General features: G+C 32.9%; 2 protein-coding genes across 4 annotated transcripts; one reads left to right on the top strand and one right to left on the bottom strand.

Annotated features, from left to right (window-relative positions):
• The first annotated feature begins 3,167 nt into the window (after positions 1 to 3,167).
• On the top strand, positions 3,168 to 16,246 carry LOC100813760 (guanine nucleotide exchange factor subunit RIC1). 2 transcript variants are annotated; one of them, XM_003552358.5, is made up of 23 exons: positions 3,168 to 3,540; positions 3,998 to 4,105; positions 4,245 to 4,393; positions 5,100 to 5,181; positions 5,337 to 5,752; positions 6,311 to 6,743; positions 6,826 to 7,049; positions 7,301 to 7,496; positions 7,627 to 7,766; positions 8,189 to 8,363; positions 8,507 to 8,560; positions 8,990 to 9,169; positions 10,826 to 10,938; positions 11,338 to 11,517; positions 11,763 to 11,820; positions 13,085 to 13,144; positions 13,239 to 13,280; positions 13,394 to 13,521; positions 13,614 to 13,749; positions 13,843 to 13,920; positions 14,494 to 14,610; positions 15,524 to 15,586; positions 15,692 to 16,246. In XM_003552358.5, the coding sequence occupies exons 1-23, from the start codon at positions 3,394 to 3,396 to the stop codon at positions 15,776 to 15,778; spliced, it is 3,366 nt and encodes a 1,121-aa protein (XP_003552406.1). In that variant the 5' UTR covers positions 3,168 to 3,393; the 3' UTR covers positions 15,779 to 16,246. The 2 variants fall into 2 exon arrangements, with proteins under 2 accessions (XP_003552406.1, XP_014626416.1); XM_014770930.3 differs by having other exon boundaries at positions 4,003 to 4,105.
• A 1,057-nt stretch (positions 16,247 to 17,303) lies between these two features.
• Positions 17,304 to 22,984, bottom strand: LOC100814642 (ferric reduction oxidase 2). 2 transcript variants are annotated; one of them, XM_041012134.1, is made up of 9 exons: positions 22,853 to 22,984; positions 22,268 to 22,507; positions 22,044 to 22,146; positions 21,706 to 21,903; positions 20,429 to 20,663; positions 19,218 to 19,545; positions 18,520 to 18,763; positions 17,709 to 18,415; positions 17,304 to 17,621 (listed from the first exon to the last, which is right to left on the bottom strand). In XM_041012134.1, exons 2-9 carry the CDS (start codon positions 22,458 to 22,460, stop codon positions 17,482 to 17,484), a joined length of 2,148 nt encoding a protein of 715 aa, XP_040868068.1. In that variant the 5' UTR covers positions 22,461 to 22,507; positions 22,853 to 22,984; the 3' UTR covers positions 17,304 to 17,481. The 2 variants fall into 2 exon arrangements, with proteins under 2 accessions (XP_040868068.1, XP_014625860.1); XM_014770374.3 differs by having other exon boundaries at positions 21,706 to 21,909.
• Between the last annotated feature and the right edge of the window lie 259 nt (positions 22,985 to 23,243).

A 23,243-nucleotide genomic window follows, 5' to 3' on the forward strand; every position in this document is an offset into this window, starting at 1 on the left:
TCAAATTAATTAGTATTAAAGTTACTCCAACCCTTATACACATTTCAATTAAGTGAAAATGAACCAAAGGTTAAATTTTGACAAGAAACACCCTATACAATTAGAAATTTAGCTTAGAACTAACCTTACATGGCAACAGGAAAATAGGAAAAGAAAAATAAAAAGAAGTAAAAGAAAACATTAATTTATTTTCGCACAAATAGTTTGAGTTGATTTTATTCAGCATTTGTTTATTATCACTATTATGGTTTCAATTAAATTGGCAAACAATTACGTTTTGGTTATATCTTGTGAGAAAATACAATATCCTAAATAAAAGAAAAACAAAAAAAAAAACAAAGTAACAAGAATACAAGATTAGGAGAGGCTGAATCGGTCGAAGCACAAACTTGCATAGGCACTTTTTATTTACACCCCTCCCCCCTTTTACATCTTAATTATCCATTATACACTTTTTACTTAAGGAGTACATCCCTCGAAAACCATTTTCCCTGGAATATCATATATCTATCCTGGAAATATATTTTTGAAACTATATATCATAGTTCCAAAAATACATTCTTGTAACAGGTAATGTTATTTTGGAAAGACATATACAATAGTAATAAACTTAAGATTATTGAAGTTATAAATGCTTATCTTACCCTTGATGTTTGTTAGTCTTATTTTCATTGCATCATTAATATTTTTTAAATCATATCTAAAATCTTATTTTTATTCTACCTTTATTGTTCTTTAAACCCTAATTATGAACCTCATCTTCACCTCATGATATAGATAAAAAAATATGATTTTGGCAATGTTATGGCAAAAGTTATACCAAACTTTGTCTAGAGTGCTGAAATCTTTAAAGACGGAATGTCGGGATCCATTAAGAAGCTCATTCTTATTGATGGTAAATTAAGTTTAACTTTATAATTTAATTTATAGTATGCTTCTTATATTCTTGTCATCATGTTTTTAAATTAAATAAGATTTTAATTAAAATATATATTGACAATATGTATATTTATTATACTACAATCCAATAATAAATTGTTACATAATTGGGAGTAATTAACTTTTGTAATAATTATTTTTTAAGAGTTTACATTTAAATGATTTCTAATATATATATATATATATATATATATATATATATATATATATATATTTGATTCACAGTGTAAATTCTTTTCTAATAGTTAGTATATTAAAATTAAATTTTATGAAGCAACTATATAACACGTGAAGCCTTTTATTTTTTTTAAATATGAATTGTTCTTGGTATCTTTTTTATAATTCATTGTATATATCTACCTTTTATGAATCATTGAGTTGGAATAGGATATTTGAACGGTGAACCGAAAGGTAGATGTGGTGAAAAAAAAAACTATGTGTACCAATACAAAATAGATGAAGACAATGCATTGTTGGACACTTTGGAAAATGTGTGTTATGAGTACAAATTGGTGGCAAGGCATGACGAAGGATGCATAATCAAGTCCAAAGCCAAATACTACACCAAAGGTGATGCACAACTCACATAAGAGTTTCTAAAGAGTACAGATTGGTGGCAAGGCATGACGAAGGATGCATAATCAAGTCCAAAGCCAAATACTACACCAAAGGTGATGCACAACTCACATAAGAGTTTCTAAAGGATAATTGAAATTTATATAATGAAGGTGCGATTCAAAGTTAGGGTTTAAATAACAATATAAGGTAGAACAAAAATAAGATTTTAAATATGATTTAAAGAATACTAATAATAGAATGAAAATAAAAATAACAAACATAGGGTGTAAGATAAGTGTTTACAACATCAGCGATCTAAAGATTATTACTATCAAAAATGTTTTTCTAGAATAACATATACCTATTTCAGAAATGTATTTTCTAAAACTATGCTATAAAGTTTTAGAAATATATTTCTAGGATAGATATAAGGTATTCTGGAAAGGGGTGTAGTCCTTTAATAAAAAAATATAACGGATAATTAGGATTGAAAAGGGGGGATGGGGAGTGTACTTAGTAAAATTGGGAGATGTAAATAGTACATGCCACTTGCATATTGCTGTCCAACAGCTGGGCATATGACAACATTGATGAGTAAATAAGTTCAAAAAAACTAAAAAAAGACTTGCTATTTTCATCCCGTGTTTGCTAAGTACTCCCCTTTCCTATTCTTTATGTTTTTTTATTCTTAATTACACCCTTTTATTTGTTAATACATAGTTCTAAAAATTGATTTTTCAACAACATATATCAATTTTTGGAAAGTAACCTTTGCAACTACATTTAAACAAAATACACATAATTTTCAAAATTATTTTCCAGAGTTGATATATATTGTTCTGGAAAGTAGTTTGTATTTTATTAAACTATAGTTTTGGAAATTACTTTCCAGAAATTATTTTTTAGAACTAGAACATAAAAAGTAGGTAGGGGGTACTTAGTAAAATGAAGGTGTAAATAGTTAGCAAAACTCCAAGTGCTGAAACAATTACACCGCAAACCCTTTTGCTCTAAGTGCGAATTTTGATATCATCATACACAACTATGTTAAAAGCAAATGCTATTAATATTCTCTTTTAAACACTCGTTATGATTAACTAAAATTGATTAAAAATTATAAATTTTAGTGGATACAAATTTTTATTTAATATTTCTCTTATGATTTTTTAGTAAAATTTATTAAAATTGATGATTTTTAATAAATTTTAAGAGTATTAAAATAGAATATGAGAAAAAAATATCATTAACATTTCTTTTATATTAAATACGTTCATGTAGTAAAAAAATACGTCCATCCAATTTTCTCCTTAATTTTGTTTAAACTCATGACTTGATTATAATGTTTACTCAAAAAGAAAAAATACGCCAATTTCACTAATTATAAACAAATCTACAAATTGTAAGAGAATTTTTTTTTTAAAATACAGGTGGAGATGACAAGAATCTACACAGGTACATATATACTTATAATTTAATTACAATGTATTAGAAGTGTAAAGTATTCAATCATAAATGAACATATATAATAAAATCATTAATTTTTGTAATAATCACTTTAAAAATTATATAAACAACTATTTACTCTAATTTTTTACTTTGTATGTAAATTTATTATTTACTAGTATTTATTTATTCACTATTATTTATTATTATTTTGTGATGCAAACGATATTTTGATTTTATTTTTCATTGTGTGTAGCTGGGGGTGGCCCTGTAGTTGAATTTGGTTGTTGTTCCCAAATCCAAATCCAAATCCTGGATCAAAGCTGAAACATTTAGCGTCCTCAGGAAATGCTCGTGATCTCGGTTTTGCAGTCCCTCACATCGCTCTGCAGATTCTAGATCCGTCACAGATTGCACCAAGCAGAAAGCAAATCTGATAAGAAGAAGAAGAAGATGTATATGGCATATGGGTGGCCTCAGGTCATCCCTCTGGAGCAAGGACTGTGTCCCTCTGCACAGAAGATTGTGTACCTCAAAGTCATCAATCGCACGTTGCTCGTTGTCTCCCCCACTCACTTTGAACTCTGGAGCACTTCCCAGGTACATGGATCCGTGCAAGATGTTGATGTTACCCGTTGTGTGATTGAGTTCTGTGTAAATTTTTTGTCTTTGGGAGAGAATTGACATGGGATTTTGTGGAGGTGAGATTTTGCAATGTGGGTGCTTGAATTAATGTGTGTACGTGTGTGTGTTGTTTTTGGGCATGAACTGGGTTTTCATTGAGGTATGCTTGTTGGGAATTTGTGACTGTATTAAATTGTGTGTAATGTTTGCTTTTTTGGAAAAAAATGTGAACTGGGTTTCTGAAATGTTGATATTTGGAGTTTGTATTTGAAGTTGAGTATGATGGATTTATTTATTTGTTTTTAAAATTTTAGGGGAAAAGCTGAAGTGGTTTCATGGGGCTATGGGATGATTTGATGTAATGTGGGTATAGGGAGTTTTGGTGGGGTGAAAGCTTGGGCTTAACAGTGTTTTTGATTTTTTGTTGGTTCAGCATAGAGTGAGATTGGGGAAGTACAAGAGAGATTCAGATTCATTGCAGAGGGAAGGAGAAAACTTGCAGGCCGTGTGGAGCCCTGATGCCAAATTAATCGCTATTCTTGTAAGTATGCTAGTGTGTTGATATATGATTAGATTGATGCAATGAATGATCAACTTTACATTATGTTATACTTCTAATTATAAATCTGCTCTTGGATTCATATTTATGTTCCTTATACATCTATATTTTCCATTTGCAGACATCTGCGTTCTTTCTTCACATTTTCAAGGTCCAGCTATCAGATAAAAGAATACACACTGGTGGGAAACAACCCTCTGCTTTGTGCCTAGCTACTATTTCTCTTCTGCTTACAGAGCAAGTTCCTTTTACAGCAAAGGATTTGTCAGTGTAGGTTTCCTGCTTGTTTTTTTAATTTATAACTTTCCTTATCTATGTGAGTTAATATGATTGAAAATTGAACAAAAATACTACTGGAATGGATTATAGAATATGAGTTGGAATCCTTATAGTAGAATATAATTTTGTATTAGAAATTGTTGCTTAAATATAAATATATATATATGTATGTATGTATGTATGTTTGTATATATATATATATATTTATATTTTTTTTTACATTTTATGAAACCAGGAAAAGATATGTTTGTTTCTTTTTTATCATTGAAATTGATTGTACTGTCTTACTGATAAATAGGAAATGCAGAGAGAAGTAAAGATTTTAGGTATTTGAAAAGCAAAAGTAGAAGTATTATATTAGGTCTGAAGAATATGCTTTTTGGAAAATTCTGTATCGATTTGATTATGTAAATGCCAATGCTTTACAAAGTAACTATTGGCATCTGTCATATCATGGGTTATTAATTAGTATGGCAATTGAGTGTCTACATGGTTTCTTTTTACCCTACTTGCCTTATCTAAATTCTAAAGCCATATTGTAATAATTGTATATTGTTGAATACATCACTCTGTAATTCCTCAATGCTTCCTTGGAAGTGTCAAATTTTTGCACTTCACTCTGTGTATATCATTGTATAATTTGAAGCCATTTTGCAGTGTGATCTTGATACATCTCTTTATACATCTATTTTGCCAGGAGCAATATTGTTAGTGATAACAAACATATGCTACTTGGACTTTCTGATGGAACTTTATACAGTATGTCTTGGAAAGGGGAGGTAAATTAAACATACTGGACTAAACAATTTTGGACATTTTATCCTAATCTAACTTATGATCATTGGTATACTGGCAATATTCAGCCATGTATACCGAAATCTTTTTTGTTTTGATGTTTAACAATATTACTATCATTTTATGATCTCCTGAACAGTTCTATGGGGCTTTTCAATTTTATCCACAACCTACTGCTAGCTTTGACAATTCTCAAATGCCACTTACTCTAGAGAATGGTCTTTCTCCTAAAAGTCACCCAAAGGTTCTTATGTCCAATCACATTATTCCTAGAAAGTCTGAAATCAACCAACTGGAGCTTTGCCTTCCATTGAGGTTCCTATTTGTCTTGTATTCTGACGGGGAACTTGTCTCATGTTCTGTGAGTAAAAAAGGCCTAAAGCAAGTTGACTGTATCAAAGCAGAAAAGAGATTGGCTTGTGGTGATGCTGTCTGTGCTTCAGTAGCTCTAGAGCAGCAAATTCTTGCTGTTGGTACCAAAAGAGGAATAGTGGAGTTGTATGATTTGGCTGAATCAGTATCACTTATACGTGCAGTCTCTTTGTATGACTGGGGGTAAGTTTTATTTATTATGCATGTAAGGAATCGGTGTTAAATTGAAAACCTTCATGATTTACTTCTCCAACCTTGACACGCAAGTTCTCCCAAAGATTGTGTATAACTACTTGGGTTAATGTTTTGTGTCACGTGCTACTTGATGCTAATGCTATCTTATTTATTTATTTATTTTGCTTATTTATTTATGTTTTGAAAGTGTATCATGATATCATCACTGTTAACTTAATTGGGAAGATCTGCACATTCTAAGTTATTCCAGAACCAGTCATCCTAATTAAATTACATTTCTCTGCTGTCTAGTGAATGCGTGCAATTTCAGAGTGTCAGAAGAAATGTGACTATAGTGATAATTTTCTCTATCTTATCAGTATATTGGGACTTGTGTCGAATGTCATTTACAGATAAGGCTCTTCTAACACGAGCTTATCTATAAATCACACAAATAAGGATGCATCCACTATTGAATTTAAATGTGTTTAAATCATTATGTACTTTAATAAATAATAAAATCAAGGGTGGTTTGATGTCTTGAAATATATTGGGATTATTTTGCAGATATTCAATGGATGACACTGGCCCTGTTAGTTTCATTGCTTGGACACCTGATAATTCCGCTTTTGCAGTTGGGTGGAAGTTAAGGGGGCTTACAGTTTGGTCTGTTTCTGGGTGTCGCTTGATGTCAACAATCCGACAAATAGGTTTAAGTTCTGTGTCTTCTCCAATATCTAAGCCAAACCATGATTGTAAGTATGAACCATTGATGGGTGGTACCTCACTGATGCAGTGGGATGAATATGGATATAGACTTTATGCTATTGAGGTGGGGTCTTCAGAGAGAATTCTATCGTTCTCATTTGGGAAATGCTGTCTTAGCAGAGGTGTTTCAGGCACTACATACATCCGGCAAGTGATTTATGGGGAAGACCGTTTACTCATTGTGCAGTCAGAAGAGACTGATGAACTCAAAATGCTACATCTTAAGCTTCCAGTTATGTGTTTGATTGCCAAATTGTGAACACAGCAATTCCCACTGAATGGATATCCCTTCTAAAGTTTAAAAGTTTGTGCAGGTTTCTTATATTTCCCAAAACTGGCCTGTTCAACATGTGGCAGCTAGCCAGGATGGCATGTACTTAGCTGTTGCTGGTCTTCATGGTTTGATATTGTATGATATACGATTGAAAAGATGGAGAGTATTTGGAGATGTTACTCAGGAGCAAAAGATTCAGTGTAAAGGTTTGTTATGGCTGGGGAAGATTGTCGTTGTCTGCAACTATGTTGATTCATCAAATACGTGAGATACTTTTATTTACTTACATTTTACATGCTGTTGATACTTACAAATTTTAGTTTTGTCAAAATTCTTTCATAACCAAGTGGTTTTTAACAATGTACATGCATGGAAAAACCTAACTCTAATAGATGCCCACACACAAGAAGGAAAATAGGTCTCATTAAAATTATAGTTTCTGACTTTCTGTAGCATTCTGCACTGCCATTTCGTTCTACATCCATGGTCTCTTAGGTCTCCTTGTTTTATCTCAGGTATGAATTGCTCTTTTACCCAAGATATCACCTTGATCAAAGCTCATTACTCTGTCGAAAACCATTGCTTGCTAAACCAATGGTGATGGATGTGTACCAAGATTATATGCTGCTTACATATAGACCATTTGTTGTCCACATATTCCATGTGAAGTTATTTGGTGAATTAACTCCTTCAGGAAATCCAGATTTACAGGTAAATGCATACTTGCACATAGTTTTTCTACTTTTTTTTGTCTCAAATGTTATGCTCCATTTTTTATTTGAAATTTCTTCGATAAAGCCTGCATTGTTATACATTTTTTAAGTGATAACATGACAAACAGCTTTCTGCAGTACGAGAACTTTCAATTATGACTGCCAAGAGCCATCCTGCAGCAATGCGATTCATTCCTGATCAACTTCCAAGAGAATCTATTTCAAACAATTTGGTTTTGTCAGATTCATTAACAAGAGAGCCAGCAAGGTATTCTCCTTGTGAACAGCTTCACTTGCTCCAATTTGTTTTGCCATTTCTCTAATTGAAATGTTTCAAAATACAACTATCAGTGAATCAGAATGCATTACAACTGAGTATCCCATGCAATTATTGCCATAATAACAATTTAAATATATATGGCTGTCTAAATTGCATCTGAGTTCCTAGCTTGTTGAGTGGCAATTAGGATTAGTATGCCCTCTTAAACTCGGTTTTTTTTTGTTGCTGTTCTAGAGCCAATAGTGTTTTTTTCGCTGTTAATAATTCATCTTGAACAAATTTGTTTTTTTCGGTGTTTATGCCAAGCCAAGTGTAACTAGAATATGAGGATGGAAGCATTCATGCGTGGGGAGGGGGGGGGGGGGGTTATACTTTCATATGACTTTCCTCATGAAAGTGATTTGTTGTAGATGTTTGATATTGAGAGCAAATGGGGAGCTTTCACTTCTTGACTTGGATGATGGACGGGAGAGAAATCTCACTGATTCAGTTGAACTATTTTGGGTCACCTGTGGTCAGTCTGAGGATAAAACAAATTTGATTGAGGAAGTTTCATGGTTAGATTATGGTCATCGAGGCATGCAGGTAAACTGTTAAGGTCTTTCTTATTCACTGTATGTACATCCCTGAACTTTACTAGGTTTATGACTCTTGATTCACCCTCAAGTGTATTTGCTTTTTACTTGTCTGGTATTTTTTTTTTTTTACATGGATGTTCATTATTGCAGGTTTGGTATCCATCTCCAGGTGCTAATTCTTTTAAGCAGGAAGATTTCTTACAGGTCTGGATATAAATTAGCCGGAAAGCATGTTTATAACCTAGTAGGCTGCATTGAACATAATGCATGACTTCATAGTTCATTTATTCAAAGTTTTCTTTGCTTTACATTTGATATTGCAATTCATTCCTTCAGACATATTTTGTTGATGTTATAATTATAAAGAATCACATGCAACTGTAGATCCATTTAGTTTGTGTATGTGTGTGCTGTTGATTGGCTCCATATTCTACATGATATTATGGTTTCTCCCTAAATGAAGCACTAGCCAAGGCATTTGACTTGCTATCTTCTTTTCTCTGTTTCCTTTATTGAGCAATTCCTGCATCATCTTACAATTCATCTGGTGGATAGGCTATTTGAAGCAAATAAATTCAGTCTTTCCTTCATTCTGGAATCGATTAATTTATTGAAATTGGCCTCATTTTTTAGTTGGATCCGGAGCTGGAGTTTGATCGTGAAGTATACCCTTTGGGACTTCTTCCAAATGCTGGTGTAGTTGTTGGTGTTTCCCAGAGAATGTCATTTCCAGCAAGTGCTGAATTTCCATGTTTTGAACCATCTCCTCAAGCACAAACAATACTGCACTGCCTACTCCGCCATCTTCTTCAGGTGTTACATTGAGTTAAATTGAAGATTGTTAGAATTGCTTGAGCTCTTGATTCATATTTTATCTTTGGGATTTTTCTCTTGGTTTCCTTTGTCATTCAATTCTTAAAAGGAGATCTTAGAGCATGGCATGCATGCTCTATATGGTCCAATAGATATTATATATGCCCAAGGTAGTCAAAATCAGGATTTTACCTTAAATCAGGAAGGGGGTAAAATTAATAGATCTTAAATTGAATTGTAAGATTCTACAAAATTCATATACGTATGATAATATGCATAATATATATGCATGTTACTATGTTAGTACATATAATCTATATTCCATAAATGTCAAGCATCATATTCACAAGTCATAACCCGTAAGGTAGTAAAAATGTTAACTCAAACAAAAGTAAACAACATATCAAGTTTTTTTTTGACAAGTTACAACTTACAAGGAATGAAACTTAAACACCAAAGGAACAGACCAGAAAACCGAGAAGAAATAGTGGCTGGTGCAGAGAATATAACTTCAAACAGCAATGGTGGGTGGCAGCTGGCTCAGATGGAGCAAGAAGAATGGCAGTTAGGGGTCAGGTTTCAATTTCGCAGATGCTTTGTGAAGAAGCAGCAGCAGCTTTGATGTTAGAGTTCACAGTCACACAAGACAAAAAAGAAGCTTCAAGCAGCGTTGAACCGAATCAGGGGTCTCTAACTTTATAACTGGGTCAAAAACCTTTCAAACAGATCATGAAATTGGAAAGTGGCACGATTTTCACAATTTTACGAGTTACGATTAGAATCCCAATTGCATTCCGATTTCATATTGCCTTCCATTTCATTAGTGATTTGAATCTTTCGGAGGAATTAAAATCATAAAATCGTGTGATTTTATGATTTGAATTCTGATTTAGACTACCATGTATATGCCCCACCTTGGAGCTACAAATGTATTATATTAAAGAGGTGGAGTCACCGGTGTACTTTTAGTAGGTATCTTATGAACTTCAGTGTAATAAATGGGCATAGAAAATTCATGTGCATTGACATAACAAGTATCTAAGGAAAAAAAAGAAAAAGAAAATTGCAGGATTTCATTATTGATGTTGATCGTCTAGGAAATTGATAAGTGTAGTAATATTTTACTTTCAGGCACAATATATGAAATAGGAATTGGTCTTTAACTTTATTGAATTTGTTAAAGTCTTCATTCTTATTTGCCATAGTTAGTATTCCATTGCTTCAAAACATGTCAAGATTTTGATAAGAAAATAATTCTAAACTATCATAAAGGATGTGTGAATTGTGAAGTATTTTTTGTCCCAGTTTTCATGCAAGATGGAGGCATGGAGCATTTGCATGTCTTTTATGTTTCTGATAAGGATTGCATATTCTCTAAATGATGCTCTTCTCTTCTTATTTCTCACTTCTTTTGTATAAGAAAGAATTGATTTAACTAGATAGAAGAATTGTCATATATTCAAAGAGTTCTGGGAGCCTGCTATTATCTGGTTAAAGTTGGGGGTTGGATTTGTTGTGTTTCTTTTTTATGCTTTTATTTTAGAGGGATGTTCAACCTTGTTCTTTTAACTTATCATTTCTCTCTAATGAACTCTTGTTGTATAGAGAAAAAGGATATCTGTCTGATTCTTTCCCATTTATTTATGTGTCTACTAGAGGGACAAAATTGAGGAAGCTTTAAGGCTGGCAGAGCTATCAGCTGAGAAGCCTCATTTTTCACATTGTCTAGAGTGGCTTCTTTTTACAGTATTTGAAGCAGATATATCCAGGTACTTCAATTTTGGAAATGTTAGTACTTGAAAAATGGGATAGGACCAATTGACACAAAGTGTCATACTGTGTATAATTAAACTTTTAATAACATTTCACAAAAAGTAAATTTCATCAATGCAATTGTTGAATCATGGGTTATTATCCGCATGTTTGTGTAAATCCAATTAGCCGCTGAAGTCCACATTTATTAGATCAGCAGGACCTAATCTCGTGATCCCGTCATTCCTGCAATATGAAACATGATATTACTTTTATGCTGAGGCAACTTGGTACTTGGCTGTATTTTCTTGGCATTTTCCTTTGCTTGAGCATGGATGCAGTGATTTATTGGAGCAAAACTTAGTTGCCAATTGATGTTTGTGTTGGCTGTTTAACTTTCATGTCAATTATTCCAGGCCAAATGTGAACAAGAACCAGATCTCAGTTGTTAAACATGCTAAAAGGTCTCTTTTAGAGAAGACCTGTGACCTGATCAGGAATTTTCCGGAGTACCTTGATGTTGTTGTAAGTGTTGCAAGAAAAACTGATGGTCGTCATTGGGCAGATTTGTTCACTGCTGCTGGAAGATCAACAGAGTATGTCCTTCAAGCATCTATGCTTTGAATTTTAATTTCAATTTTGATTACTATGTGAAATGCTCTATTCTATATTTTTGTTTCATGTATCAGTCTATTATATAATAAACAGTTTTACCTTTTACTGTTTCTGCTCTACAATGTCATTTGAATTTTGTTCCCTTTTGGCTAGTTAGTGCAAGTTATAATGCTTTTTTTACTGCATATTTTAGATGTGTAATTTTTTTTGGGGGGTTTCTATATAGATTGTTTGAGGAATGCTTTCAACGTAGATGGTATCGCACTGCAGCTTGTTATATACTTGTAAGACTCACTTTCCTTTCTTAACAGGTCCTTTATTTGTAAGAATGTTAATATGTTACATTCTGATATTTCTTGCTTTCTTATACCTTTTTTGGGTAAAATTTATTTTAGGTCCCCCAAAATATTTCTTTTTTTTTTTATAACTTCCCTCAAAATATTTTGAAATTTGGTTTTAGTGCCTATAAAAATTTAATACTACCTCTGTTCCTTATTATAAGAAACAAGTTATAGTGTATTTTACACTATAACTTGTTTCTTATAAAAAGGAACAGAGGTAGTGCATTTTTACATTTTTACCTGGCGCAATGGTAAAGTTGTGCCTTGGTGGCCATGGTCTTGAATCCAAAAACAACCTCTTTGCATATGCAAGGGGAAGGTTGCATACAATAATTACAATTACCCTCTCCCATACCTTTGTGAAGCGAAGAATCTCTTGCACTGAGGTATGCACTAGTTTTTTTCTTTTTTTTAGTCCGTACATTTACTAAAAGTGATGTGAGTTGGAGATCTCATATTGACTAATGATGTGACCAAAATGTATATAAGCGGGAGACAACTTTCACCATATGAACAAGTTTTTGAGGTTGAATTAGGCCCAATCCCAAATTTTGAGATAGTATCAAGACCTATCCTAGTGGTTGTTATTGGGCCCATCAAGCCACATGCAAATGTTCAGGCCTTGGCATGAGGCGTATGTTGGAGATCACATATTGATTAGTGGTATGAACAAAATAGTGCATATAAGTAGGAACAACCCTCTTCCTATGAACTAACTTTAGGGGTTGGGTTAGGTCCACACTCAAATTCTAAGAATGTGGTTTTAGTCTCTCATCAGAGACTAAATACATGTGTTTCTATTAAAATGTAGGGGAGCTAAATGTATATAATTTTTATAGAGATTAAAACCAACTTTTCAAAATATTTTGAGAGACCAAAAATACATTTTCCCCATTTAAATCATAATTAGTAGGTTTTATATTTATGCCAAGGTTTCTTCTTTCTTATAGATTTGGTTTGCTATTTGATTGTTGTGTTGCATAATTATAGTTGACAAGGTGACAATTCTAACATTTACTTGGTTCTAAATTTTCTCCCTGGTTAGACAATTTGTTGTGTTTAACCCACACATGTTGCACTCTGTTACCCCTAAAAAAGAGAATAGATCATTTTTTCTGGTGTGATTGTTGTATTATATATGCTTTAGGGCTTTAGGGTTTTAGGCTTGATTAACAAAATTTAATCAATTTCACCTGAAATATAACAGGTGATTGCCAAACTTGAAGGTCCTGCTGTCAGTCAGTACTGTGCTTTACGATTATTACAGGTTTGGGCTTGATTGCTTCAGTCCTTTTTTTCCATTTGATTTATTTAACTCTAGTTACACCAACTTCAATGATGTGGTTATCAAACTTACACAGGCAACACTTGATGAATCATTGTACGAGCTTGCTGGGGAGCTGGTAATGTTTTGAAACCCTATCAGATTTATCCATTTAGCTGGTCAAGCAATATATCTCGTACAAGAGATCATGGCATTTTCCTTTCTGTTATCTATTTTGTTTTGGGTCCTCAGGTGCGGTTCTTGCTAAGATCTGGTAGGGAATATGACCAAGCATCAAACGATTCAGATAAACTGTCTCCAAGATTTTTAGGCTATTTTCTTTTTCGTTCTAGTGAGCAGAAGCAATCATTGGATAAAAGGTTCATCTGAACTTTAGTAAATTGTATTTCTTTTTGGTTGCTCTAGCATCAAAGTTGCCAACCATACTAACTAGTAATTATCTTTGGAGCAGCACCTCATTCAAAGAACAAAGTTCTCATGTTACCTCTGTTAAGAATATTTTAGAAAACCATGCTAGTTACCTGATGTCTGGGAAAGAGCTCTCCAAGCTTGTTGCATTTGTAAAAGGAACTCAGTTTGATTTAGTGGTAAGATCTTGCTGATTGACTTATTCTAATCGCTGTAAGATAATTTTCTTTTTAGTTTTCAGTGTTTAAATTGTTCGATGACACCAATTGTAGGAGTATCTACAACGTGAAAGATATGGAAGTGCTCGGTTGGAGAATTTTGCTTCTGGGCTTGAACTAATAAGCCAAAAGGTTTAAGATTTTAACATTTTCATTTCCTTGATTTTTACATTTGAGTGGCCTAATATTGGCTCTTTTTTCAACCTCTCTTTCTACAGTTGTTAGATGATGCATAAAATCTTTAATGCTGTACTATAGCTTTCCATCTTGTTTTATTTACTCAAGCCTTAGTTGTAAACTCTGGTGATACTACAAACTTTTTCTGTGTCCTAGTATTTTGGCACCCATTTTGTTGTTTAGATATGGGTTTATTAGGTAGGTTTTTCGCTATAACTTGATAAAATTGATCAATTATGCTCTAAAAGATCTCATGATATTGCAGGATTCTTTATCCTCCTGTCATTTTACTTTCCTTCTTTTCTCTTTGGTAAAATTTCTTTTTCTATGGAAAAAGTTATGATGTCAAAATAACCATAAATCATGATTAAGATCTTAGAAGGGGTAACTCTGATGTTTCACTGCTGAATCCACCAATTTAGAATGCTGCTATAATGTAAAGTCTTAAATCATTTGGCAGGAGCTTGTCTACATTTGTGCTGATATTTTCTTTTTGCTCCTTTATTGAACACTATTTTTTGTTATCAGCTTCAAATGGGAACATTACAGAGCCGTTTGGATGCTGACTTTCTCCTATCTCATATGTGCTCTGTCAAGTTTAAGGAATGGATAGTTGTCCTGGCTACTCTCTTAAGACGTTCTGAGGTATGTTTGGCTTCTGTGTACATGACAGAGATCTGAGATTATGCTGACATGATTTCATCAAAACTATGTTGAAATTATAGGGAAAAATGGAAAAGAGAGAGAGATGTTTGGCTTCTCTTTTCCTTTGATGAATGGATTATCCTCCATTTAAGGCTTGTTGTTTTTGAAGTAGAACTAAATTTAATAGAATTGCTTCTGAACCGTTGAACATAATTTGGAATCTGGGATGTGTACCTAAATTAATATCAACCACAAATTTTACATTGGAACGTGTGTATGGTGGGAGGAATTGTTTCTGAAAGTAAAACAAACAGGACCTTAAATCTACTTCCTTTATTGGGTGTGGCCTTTATAATGCATCTTCAAGCATGTTTTAATCAGCTAAGATGAGTTTTTTTTTCATCTTTTCATCATAGATACTACCCCAACCTTTTTTTTTTCTAATGCATACATTCCTAATCCTATCTTATCTAGAATGTTCACTCATTCAGTGCAACATTATCATCTATTTTACATTGAGTTTATTCTCTTGTTGACATTTTACAGCTCAACAATTAGTTCCATATGTAGGTCTTATAGTTGTGTGGAAAAAATTTGCTTTGAGCTTGAGTGTTATGTTTTAGTCACAGCCCCTAAAACACTCCTCCATTTCATCTATTCTGCTTGAACCCTATGGTTTACATCTCTCTTTTTCTCTGTCGTTCTCCAACTTAGTATGACTCGTTTCCTTTCTCATTTCTTTCTTTAGACATAATTGTAGTGTGGGAAGCTCATTATGACATGCTTTGGAAGTTAATGGGTAAACCAAATGTGTTTAAGGAAGATAGTTGTATGCAGTTTTGTCGCTCATGGGCCATTTGCCATTTTAGAAAGGGTTCACTTTGTTGACCAGTGTTTTCTTGAGATTTTTCAGGTTCTTTTTGACTTATTCCATCATGATGTTCGGCTGTGGAAAGCATACAGCACCACCCTGGAGGTATATCTATTTTTGTTTTCCTGATGTAGGTTATATTGTCTTGGCGTCATTGTATACTTGAATGAACAAAATATGATGTTCCTGTCTGTTTTCTATGAACAACAGTCACACCCAGCATTTACAGAATATCAAGATTTGCTGGAAGACCTGGAAGAGAGACTTTCATCAGTTGCAAATGTAGAAGGAAAATGAAAGTGAATATAGATTTCACATCTGGACTGTGGTACACATTTGTTTCCTGATGAAGAAATCTGATTGGGTGGTTTTCGCCTTGCCCACATATCAGTCTCATCGATCATGTCACACGTAAGGACTATGCATCCTTTCCATTGGATTTGATTGCGGGGACCAGAATAAACGTATTTGATTGTGGGAACCAGAATACTATGTTCATTTGCTGGTTTACCATGATCTTGGTAACATTTTGTGGTGCTAATCCAATGAATCCAGAATAGTAAATGTAGATAGAGGTTAGAAGTTTCTACAGGGGAGGCTTGTGCATGTCTGAGAATTTCATTATTCTTTTAACTTTTAATTCACATTTTGTAACATGTGTTTTTTATAAAAGCATAAACAGATCCATCTGTATATATTAGTTATATGCTGTTGATCAGCCTAACATTCAAAGTGAAATTTATGCACTTGTTTTTTCTCCCTTAATGGAGCATGTCATAGACTTGTTTGTTCCTGTTGTGCATGCTATTTCTTTAGCAAATGCTAACTAGTGTCCGTATTACACTAATTAAGGAACTAAGAATAGAAAGTTGTTTATTGGGACTCGTAAAATTGTGCTCTCCTAGATTTTTTGTTGGGTGAACCCTATGATTTTCACATTAAAAACTTTCATATTTTGATTCTTTAATCAATGTTTTTAGGGTACTAGTTAGCAAGACGCATTTCTTTATACATTGTTATTTTCTGTTTAGCTTGATTGTACTTTTGGTCTCCTTATAAATTGAAATTCTAAACAATCAATGTTTTGAAACAAAAATAAAAAGTTAAAACATCCAAAGTTTTGAAATGATGATATATTTTCTTTGTATTTAAACATAATCGGCTTTTAAATTTATTAAAAAAACTTTTTAATAAACATAATCTAACTTGAGAATCTTTAATTATGATCTGGGTTGGACATTTCTCTTTCTTTCATTTTTTCTTTTTTCCTTAAAGCAAACAGATAAAGACTCTATGACAAAACCAAAAAAAATGAAAATAATGTGTTAAATTTGAAGCATAAGCAGTAGAGTTGGCATCTTAGCATTTTATCATATGAGCAATTTAGTCCCTAAATTTATATGTCAATGTCATTTTAGTCCCCAAAACTAAATTTTTTTAAAATAAATTTATGAAATTTTTAGGGTTTCATTTACCTTGAAGTTAATTTCAAAGACTTGAATGAAACTCTAAAAAAACCTAGAATCCTGTATATCTTCTTAGTTTGATGGACTAAAATAACAATGAGATATAAATCTAGGAATTAAATTGACCGTTTAGGAATTATTTTTAATGAAGTCTCCCGTTCTAATTATATATATAATGCTTGATTTTAAAATCTTAAGAAATTTGAACACAACTTCTCGTAGACCAATGATATGTTAATTTTCTATTAACAATTGGTATCCTTTGTGACAAATTATATTTTTAAATGAAATTTTATTTTCCTTTTATGTAAAGAAGTAAAATATATTTCTAAGAAGCATTGTTTAGGACCTAATTATTTTTTAATAGCTAATTTATACTTTAATTAAAGCAACAAAACTGCTCAACAAAATTGTACCTACAAGTTAAAAAAAAAACCTACTAAACTTTAGTTAGCACTTAGCAGAGACCACTAGCTTCTAGTAGCTATATATGCCTCTATCCGCAGGTTGAGTATGCACATTTTATAACGTTTACTACCAGTTAAAGCTAAAGGATTCAAAATGCAGATTTTCTCCTAAATCAGATGAGCAAATGGCAGCAACCTCTTGCCTCATTTTCTTGGGTCCAGAAACAAAAACTCCCACTCTTGACCCTTCAAGTTCCAATAGCAGTCCTGTAACATTAGAAAAAGAATAAGAAATGATTTCATTTCATTGATGAATCTCTATGCCATAGTTAAAGTAATAGGTAAATGACTTACTTCTTAGATCAGGTCTTGCTCCATAATGCACCTTTGTAGCTTGAACAAGGGATTGCTGTGGGAGGCTTTCCAGTTCTTTATCTCCTTCATCAGTATTCAACTTTGGGGATTCTGCTGATGATGATCCTTCTAAGTTCTGAATCTGTTTTGCTTCTCTGTCGTTGTATTTCTTGTTCCAAAGAACAGCTGCACTAGCTGCCATTGATATGGACACACATATTGCAAAAATGTTGAGGAATGACCTCAAAGGTTGTGAAAATATTTTATTAGAATTATGGTCTATAGGGAAAATGATGAATCGGGTAATGATCCCAATTAAGATGAGGAAAATTATGAACGAGGACGAGATTATAGCACAAAGCCAAAGCCAATTGTTTGGACCTAAAATAGCTGATATGGGTGCATCTGTTGCCTTGGGTTTGAACCATATTTGTTGAAGGTGAATTTGGTTTTCCAATCTATGCTCCTCCTTTCTTGTGATGTAAGCCTTAATTTGTAGTTGCATGTTGGACATATCATAGGGGGTGCCAGAATTTGGAAGGATGAGGTCTAGCATTGAGAGATAGTAAGAGTTCTTGAATGCACAAATTAGGATAACTTTTGGGGTTCTATATCTGAATGTTGTGTTCAAATACAATAGCTCCCGGATGATGGATATAAAAGGGGTGATTCCACTCCCTCCACTAACCATCACAATAGTGTCATACCTAGTCAATAAAAAAGTAGAGTTATTATGAGGAAATTAGAGCACTTACTAAAAGTTAGGGGTCTAAATTGCTTATAAAATTGTTTATGCTTCTGAGATGCAGACCTTAGATAATTGGTTGATGCTGGTCCATAGGGACCTTCAACTGAGACATTGAGATGATCAATTGCAGAAGGGGTTGAAAGCATCTGGTAGAGCTTCTGGGACCAAGTTCCTTCACCTTTAATGACAATACTCATCATTTTTGGCTCCAAATTACTATTAGAAGTAATGGTAAATGGATGCCACTGAAGTTTGGATATACTTGGTACATTTATGAACATAATACTTGTGGGATTATAAGTCAAATCTGCCATAAACCAAAACACATGTCACATTTACTCTAAAAAAATCTTAACATGAAAAGTACAGCATTTCTCAAGAGGTATACCTAGAAGGCTAAATACCCTTTTGTTTGTCATCTTATTTTTAGGTTTCTGTTTGGTTCCTAAGTTTCACTTTGATCTCTTAAAAGTATCTATTAGATCAAAATAATTTTTCCTTAATTTTTTTTACAGCGTTAATTTTTTGCTGACGTGACAATATATGACATAACATTTTCATAATTTGTCATGTTTTTATCAAATTAATCAAATTGGTGTAGTAAAATGATGGAATAATTAATTTAATCTAATAAAAATATTTTAAGAGATTAAAGTAAAAATTTTAAACTTAAAAGACTAAACTGAAATTAAAAAATAAAACGAGAAATCAAAAGAGTATTTTAACCGATATGAAAAGTAAAATAGTGATGTTGATTATACCATGGCTCTTGGAGAAGTTGAGTTCTACAGTTTCACATGGTAAAACACGAGCAGAAACCAAACGAACTCGGCGTCTTGATTGCAAAAACCTTAGGTACCGATCAACCAAGAAGAGGTAGAAACCGGGGAGAATAGTGCATGCATAGAAAATGCCCACGTGAAAGATGAAGAAGACAATGAAGAGGGTGTAGAGGTAGTGAGTGTAGAAGAAGAGCTCAAAAACTTTTCGCCTATTGCGAGGGATGGTTGCAATCCACATGCACAAACCAGCAAGCAAAGCAACCTCTCCAGCTACATTTGATATCCCAGTTTTTTTCCATTCTAGCATCTGCTTTGATACAAAATCATAGCCACATGATAAAAAATACAATTATATAGATTTACCCTCAAAAGAATTACAATACTATATTATAGATAACAAAATAAAATAACTGTCAATGGGCATGCATAGAAGAATGTAGTAACAGGTTTGAGACATGGGTAGCAACTCATTGGATATGAAATGCTTGTTTCATTTGTAAGTGCTTGTACAGATTTTTTTTCTCAATGTAGATGTAAGTTGTTCATAATTTTAGAAATTTTATATATATATATATAAATCAAATGAATAATTAAATTAAAAATTTAAATATAATCGTGGTTGAATTTATGGGGAAAAAAACTGATGAACATGCATACACCTTGAATTGGTGAGTGAGCGTGAGTACGCCTCATTAAAGGATTACTGATTGAGAAATAGTAGTATAAAAAATTTAAAAGTTTTTGTAATGTTGCTGAGAAATTAACTCCCACTGCCTCTCTTCCTCTCTTTCTTGACGTGTCGAAACCTTTTTCTTGACGTGTTGAAACTCATTTAAGGGTATACTATAACATCTCTATCTTCTCTCACGTTTCCCTAGTCAAATTTATTGTCTCTGTTTCTTAGATTCATGCAATACTCTATAGAAGTTTGAACACATTAAATTTTCTCGTGATACATAATATATGATATGTAACAAATGCATGACAATAATTTTTAGTCTTCTGAAGACATCTTCCAACAAATTCTACTACTTACTAAATGAAGATAAAAGATGAATGTAACTAATATTTTTACTTCATTGAATATTAAGAAAATTAGCAAGATGATATAGGAAGATATTGCATTACTCATATATACTCAAATTTCATAATGCACCAAAAGAGAGATAGTAGTAGGGATTTTTAAGAACCTTTGAAAGTTTATCGGTAACTGTCCAATAGATGATGAAACAAATACCATGAGCAGTGAAAAGGGTCATGGCCACGTTTCCTAGCCAAATATGGTATTTGATGCAACTCTCTGGTGTGAGTCCAAGCAGAGGTAGCACTGAGGAACCACGAGCAACCGGGAAAAACAGGAATGCCAAGCATATGTTCCCAACTAGGGCCAACCTCACAGATGCAATATCTAGTTTCTTCTCCCAGCTGCCAAAAATGAAAAAGAAAAATAAAAAACTACCATCACTTCTAACGAATCTTATTAGGCTCGGACAAGTTACGACTCGGTTAGGGTACTGGATCATAGGATCAGGGATCGACCCAATGAGTCATTAGTTGACCAATATGATCCAATTTATATTTTAAAAAAATAAATAATTTCATAACTTGTACACTTAAAATTTAAAGTTTAATAAAATTATCATATTTAGAAACATAATCATGAACTTGTTTAAAATTTTGAGCATGCAACATCTTTTTTTCCTTCAGAATTCAGTATATATAAACAATCTTAAGTTAAAATTTAATACACACACAAATTAGTCAAGAAAAAATTGAAAATGATAACAACTTCATTACTCAAATTTCAAGATGCGATTATGTTTGGTAAAAATATAAGTAAATTTATAAACAACATAATTGTAAGGTATAAATTCAATTTTCTAACATGAGTGATGTTGTTCTTTTGAAAAAAAAAAATACATGATCCATCAAGTCACGAGTTCAAGACTAGATCATATCGAGTGAGACGTACCGGATCATATGCATAATTGATCCAAGTACAGGTGACTTGGACTGGTAAGGTGTTCAATTCCTAGGCCAACGGATCAACCCGGTTGATCCAAACTAAGTTTAATAACTATGCTTCTAACTTCTAAACCTCATCATTAATATTAATAATGATAAGTTACCATAAATATGATTTCTCTATGATCCCAATTAATATCAATATGATACACTTAAAATTTGCTGGTCAATGAGGAAAAAATAATAACACTATAATATAGAGATTAACAAGGATTATGTGATCCTTAACTATCTAATAATTGCTTATTAATCATACATTCTCTAATATATTCTTCTCAGCACATTTTCTTTTACCGATGCAAATTAAGTAAAGAACAAGACTTATACAAATTTGTAATTTCTAATATAAAAAAGAAAAGTCTTAAATTACATGTTTTTTTTTTAACCATGCATATACCAAGTTGTTGAAATGTAAGTGTTTAATAAGAATATATATCCTTACACTTTTAGACCGTGTTCTGCTGCTGATTTGTGGGTGATTTTGGCAAAGCCATTATGCAGATAGATTGAAAAGGACCAAACTAGGAGAACAATGAACATTAACAAGAAGACCATTTCTGTTCCAGAAACTATGCCAAGAGGGCCTCTCACAAGCACCAAACGCTTCCATATAGATACCTCACGTTTCTTGCCATAACTACTGCAGCTGGTGTAGCAAATTAAAGCCAATTATCAGAACTAGCTTTTCCTTATCTAACAAATTAAAACAATTTGCATAGAACAAATTAAATATGATATAAGAATCAAAATGCGGGTATCAAGAATAAGAAAATATTGGACCTTTCCTTGCCGAAACCGTTTCCTTTTTTGGCTATGTGAACGTACACACATCCCAAAACAGCTATGAACAAGATTGGAAAAGTGTATACCAGAAGCATTGCACCTGCAAAAGAAGATCATAATTGGATTTTAGATATCAAATATCAGATATATGCAAACTAAAGGAATGTAAACATGAAGTGAATTTTGATTCTTGCACATGTATAGCTGAATCAAAAAGAGACCTTGTGCACCAAAAATAGAATTAGTCTTTGCTTGAAGCCGAGGCTGCCATTTTTGTTGGTAAGTGTTTGTTGGAGTCACTATCCATACGAAAATCCAACCCAGAAACACAACCAGCACTAACAACCTTATTGCAGATTGAACCCTGCCATATTTTTCTTGAGAAGGAGACCTTTTCACCGCTTCTACATCCATCTTTGGTTTCTTTAACCTTTGTCTTCTTCTGCCTTATAGTCTACACACTAAAGAGAGAACGGTGTGAATTTGGAGAAAAAAGACTAATATTTTACTTATGTAAGGTCAAAAACTAAAACCAATAATATGACAAATTATATAACTTATAAGAAGAAATCAGAATTGAGATACTATGAATGAAAAGAAGAAAAAAAAATCTTACTAACCGGTGTCCTAAAAATCTTGTTACTTTAAAGTTCCTTAACACAGGACACACTTGTTAGCATATACCGAAAACAAAAGGCAAAGTTCACATCCCAATACTGTGTTTTGGAATGTAGAAAATAATATTATATTAATTAGTACGTGACAAAATCATGTGGAAAGTTGAAAATTAAGGTTAGAAGGTCAACCTTTTCAGTGTGGTGATTTGTGGCAAGTGAAAGATACAGCACAGAACAGACTCAAAAGATGTCACTTGAAAGAGAGGCAAATAGTTGGTGGAAAGTGCAAACTGAAATATTTGGTTTTATGAGGGCAAAGGGTGTTTTGTTCATTTTATTGGGAACCAAAATGAACGGTTAGTTTTCAAGATTCGTTGCTGAGTGAGTGCCTTCAAAATAGGGGGTGATCATAAGTTAATTTGGGATCACTTGGACCGTAAATTAAATCGATCTTGCGGTTAATAATTAAGGAGAACACACTTCACATAGGCATCCATGCTCGTGCCTGCTGAAGTTCATGTGGGTCTGCACGTGTTTCAAGTGTGTTGGCGTGTGTTGAATTTTGGTGTGCAAGGTACAA

Source organism: Glycine max, chromosome 18 (assembly GCF_000004515.6).
Source record: "Glycine max cultivar Williams 82 chromosome 18, Glycine_max_v4.0, whole genome shotgun sequence".
In the NCBI taxonomy this organism is placed as follows: Eukaryota; Viridiplantae; Streptophyta; class Magnoliopsida; order Fabales; family Fabaceae; genus Glycine; species Glycine max.